Source organism: Trypanosoma rangeli (genome assembly GCF_003719475.1).
Source record: "Trypanosoma rangeli strain AM80 chromosome Unknown Tra_15.4_contig_00227, whole genome shotgun sequence".
Classification (NCBI taxonomy): domain Eukaryota; phylum Euglenozoa; class Kinetoplastea; order Trypanosomatida; family Trypanosomatidae; genus Trypanosoma; species Trypanosoma rangeli.
Window position 1 is genome coordinate 10,624 of NW_021705968.1, and position 3,813 is coordinate 14,436.

Sequence of the window (3,813 nt, forward strand, 5' to 3'; positions counted from 1 at the left end):
CTCTGTGTGTGTGCGTGTGTACAGACCTCTACTGCGACTCCCCACTTACCCCCCGGGTGTCGTCACAAAAACACGGCTGACGGAAGTGCAAGCGGCATCCAGCAGTGAAGACAGCAAGATTATTATTAAGGCAAAAAGGAGGAACATGGAGAAAAGTATAACAGCTATACCTGCAGCTATATACACAGGTATATACGTATGCAAGGCAGATAGAGTGATGAAAGGAGGACGGAGACACAAAAAAAAAAACACACACACACCGGTGCAATGGTGTGACGTGGTCCGGCAGCACGTTCGCGTCTATACATCCAGCGGGATAGCGTTCTCACGGACCCACGCCTTGACGCAGTCAACATCCGGCTGCAGCGACGCTGGCCAGCTGACGTAGTCCAGCAGCAGTAGTAACTCCGCCAGCGTGGCGTCCTCGCAGTCGTCCGGCAGCAGCTGCCGCTCATGCGCCGCCTTAACGAGCTGCCGCTGCAGCTCGGTCTTTGTGCGGTTGAGGTCGTATAGTTGGTCTTGCAGCGTCTTCATTTCCTCCGCGACTTCGGCCTGTTCCTGGTGGGACAACTCGATGCGCTTCTGAAACAGCGCATGCTGCTCGCGGAGGTACAACATGTCCCCCCGGCACCGCCCCATCTGGTCGTTGGAGGCGACAGCCTCAACAAGGAAGTGCTCGCGGGCGCGCTGGTTCCACCTGAGGATGCAGCGCGCGTGGTAGTTGGCGCGAATTCCGGTGGCCTTCATCTCCCGCGTCCGCATGGCAGAGCTCCACCAGGAGTTGCCGGCGTCACACTCCTCGATGGCTGTCATAGTGGCCACGCACTCGCTGATCTTGCGCAGCGAGCCCTCCATCGCCTCCACCTCATCCCGCAGTTGAGTGCCGGGGTCAAAGCGGGGCACGTCCGGCTCCTCCGCGTAGTCGCTGACGGACTGCTCGTCGCTGAGGCCCTCGTCGGCCGCCGCGAGACGGGCGCGGTTGATCTCGTCCTGCAGGTCCTCCACGCCGCTGCCTCCCCGAGTGACCTCCGCGAGCCTCTGCGTCCGTGACGGCGTACGCTGCAACCGCGCAAGTAACTGACGACGCGAACGGCGTTGCAATAGCTGCATGATCGGCTCCCCAGGTGCGTCGCCCCCCACGGCCGCATCTTTGACCTCCGCCGTCGGCAACGGGAGCGAAACACTAACGCGTCCAAAGTCAACGTCCAGCTGCTGCAGGATCTCGCGAAGGCTGTTGCAGACCGTGCGGATGCTGGCAACGTTCCGCCGCTGTTCCGCAAAGATCGGCGGCAGCCGTCGCGTGCGGGGCGTCAGCTGCACAGAAGCATGACCCGTGTTGCCCCGGGTGGCAGAGCCGCCGTTCCCACGCATTGGGGAGTTCGGGGCGTGCAGCTGCAGCCCAAGCTCGGACGATGGGTGGTGGCCACTGGAAAGGGTCCTGATGGCCTCCAGCTGCGCAAAGATGGACTCCCGCACGGCGGCGGCGTCGTCGCTGGTGGGCCGCTTCGGAGCCCGCATCGCCACTGTGCGAGCAAAAGGAAAGGCAAGCACACACACACACACACACACACACACACAATAAATAAAAGTAGCGAGTGGGATTAAGGGGTCCCCTGCTGCAAACTAACGAGAATGAAGGGAGTGACCCTGGGTTGTACGTGCTTGCTTCAGCTGCACTAAGCTGTGCGTTGAAGCGGGGGAGAGGGGGGGGGAGAGAGAATAAAAACAAAGAAAAAAACATAGAAGGCGCAGCGACGCGCGTGTGGCACAGACAACACCGTGTCCCCCCTCGCAGCACACACGCACGAGAGAGAAATACAGAGAGCGAAAGCAAGAGAAAAAGCGGAGCGAGCGCAACGTCCATAACAGAGGCACTTAGGGTGCCTTATGGCTCCTCTTCACAGGTGGAGCTTGCCTGTGCCTGCATTTTGTTGTTGTTGTTTTTCGTTTTTAGTAAAAGTCAAGCACCAGCATCGTCCCCATCAGCGCCAAGGCGGAACTCTCTAACGCCGCCACCGCGCGCTGGGATCGCAGAGCCTCAGCCGTCGCCTCACCCGTGGTCCTTCGGACGCCGGCCGCCGCCTCGCTTGTAGCGACTTTAGTTGTAGCGGCGGGGACGGCACCACCGACAGTAGCTGCCGCCGCCGCCGTGAAGGGAGCCACTTGACTCGCCGCAGCTTGTCGCTCCAAAGAGAGCCGGGCGAGCGTAAGACGGAGGGCCTTGGCCACCTGCATGCGAACGACGGGGAGCAGGTCCTTCTCCAGACTGCAGCCCCATAAGAACACGGAGTTCTTCGGTTGGCGATCTGCCATCACGCCGCTCTTTGGTACCTCCTGCTGGCGAACGTAGCCGTCGCGCAGCATGGCGTGCAGCACCTCACGGGTGCGGGGAAGCGTGGCGATGGCCTCCTCCGCGAGCATGCGGTCCTCCATGTTGTGATGCTGCAGCAGCAACTTCATCAGCCGCACCCCAAGCACCCCATGCCGCGCAAACACCAGACGCTCACAACAGTCCCGCCGCATCGCATCGATGGCGGCATCATAGCGGAAGCGGTAGGGACCCTCAATCGCCACAGTGGCAGTGCCGTCGTTGCTCAGCAGCGAGTCCCCATCCGGGCGGCACATGCGGCTCACCGTCTCTACGACGGCGCCCTCCGCCAGGGGGACCTCCCGCAGCAGCACGCGCAGTGGCAGTGAGACGCTGGCGCGGGGGTGCACCGGCGGGAACACAGGCGAACGCTCCTCTAGGCGGCGGCCCCGCCCCGCCGTCGCAAAGGCCTCCATCACGGCAGCCGCCACACCACCGTCCGCGAAGCGTTCGGCAAGAAGTTGGTGTTGAATAGCGTCGTGCAGCATCTCAGCGAGAATGTTGCCAACGTGCAGGCGGCAGGGATCCGGCGAGAGGGCCGCTGTTGGGGTCGCCGTGACGGCCGTCTCCACGCTTCTTCCGGCGGAGACAAATTCAATGAAGCCGAGCCGCTCCATCTCGCGCCCGCAGTGCCGCAGTGCCTCGCTAAGTGCCGGCCGCCGCTCCATCGCAAGTCGCAGCGCAGCCTCCCACGGCACCGTCGCCAGCTGGTGGAAGACCATCAGCAGCGTCACCCCTGTCTCACCGTAGCGGCGCTGAAAGAACTGCATGACAAGTGGAAACAAAGTGCGCAGCAGCAGTCCGTAGCCGAGTGCCACGCCGTACACGTGCCGCTCAGCATCGTAACACACAACGCGGTGAAGCACAAGCCGCGCCATGAGCTCCTTGATGGCCGCGTCCGTGCCCACGTCCCCCGCCACTGCGGAGACGGATAGCGGGCACCCCACGCGCCTCGCCGCGTCGCCGGTGCTGAGTGGGTTGCCAAACGGCTCCCGCTTCACGGCGTCAGCGAGTCCCCGTAGCGTCAGAGCGCCGCGCCGATTGAGCGTGCGCACAAGAAACCCCGCCAGGGGCCCCAGCTGCTCGCTGACGCTCGACTCCAGCAGCTCTGCGTGCTCCGCCAGCATGCGGGCGTGCTCGTCGTGATGACTGTCATGCCACACCCGCGCCATCACCCCCCCTTCCCCCGCCCGCGCGCCGTCTCCTCTGCGCCAGTCAGCAATTGAAACGTCACAACAAGCCCACACGTGTGTGTGTGGCAGCCGGAGCGGAGGTCGCTGCTGCGGTGAAAAGGAGGGAAGGGAAAAAACTAATAATAACAACCAAAAACAAAAGCAACAAAACTAACAGGGAATCGCCCGCCTCGTGAGGCCGCGGCTGGTAAGCTGCAGAACACGCACAAAAAGGATAAAAAAAAAAAAACTACTCCTACCGCGGCAACCGTT

At 62.4% G+C, this 3,813-nt stretch overlaps 2 protein-coding genes across 2 annotated transcripts, besides 1 other annotated feature; both read right to left on the reverse strand.

The window, feature by feature from the left end:
- Positions 1-300: 300 nt before the first annotated feature.
- TraAM80_06310 (uncharacterized protein) lies at positions 301-1,518 on the reverse strand (the record flags this gene model as incomplete). The annotated part of the gene is made up of 1 exon (XM_029383161.1): positions 301-1,518. One exon carries the CDS (start codon positions 1,516-1,518, stop codon positions 301-303), a length of 1,218 nt encoding a protein of 405 aa, XP_029237029.1.
- A 30-nt stretch (positions 1,519-1,548) lies between these two features.
- Positions 1,549-1,578: a microsatellite.
- A 372-nt stretch (positions 1,579-1,950) lies between these two features.
- TraAM80_06311 (uncharacterized protein) lies at positions 1,951-3,540 on the reverse strand (the record flags this gene model as incomplete). The annotated part of the gene is made up of 1 exon (XM_029383162.1): positions 1,951-3,540. One exon carries the CDS (start codon positions 3,538-3,540, stop codon positions 1,951-1,953), a length of 1,590 nt encoding a protein of 529 aa, XP_029237030.1.
- Between the last annotated feature and the right edge of the window lie 273 nt (positions 3,541-3,813).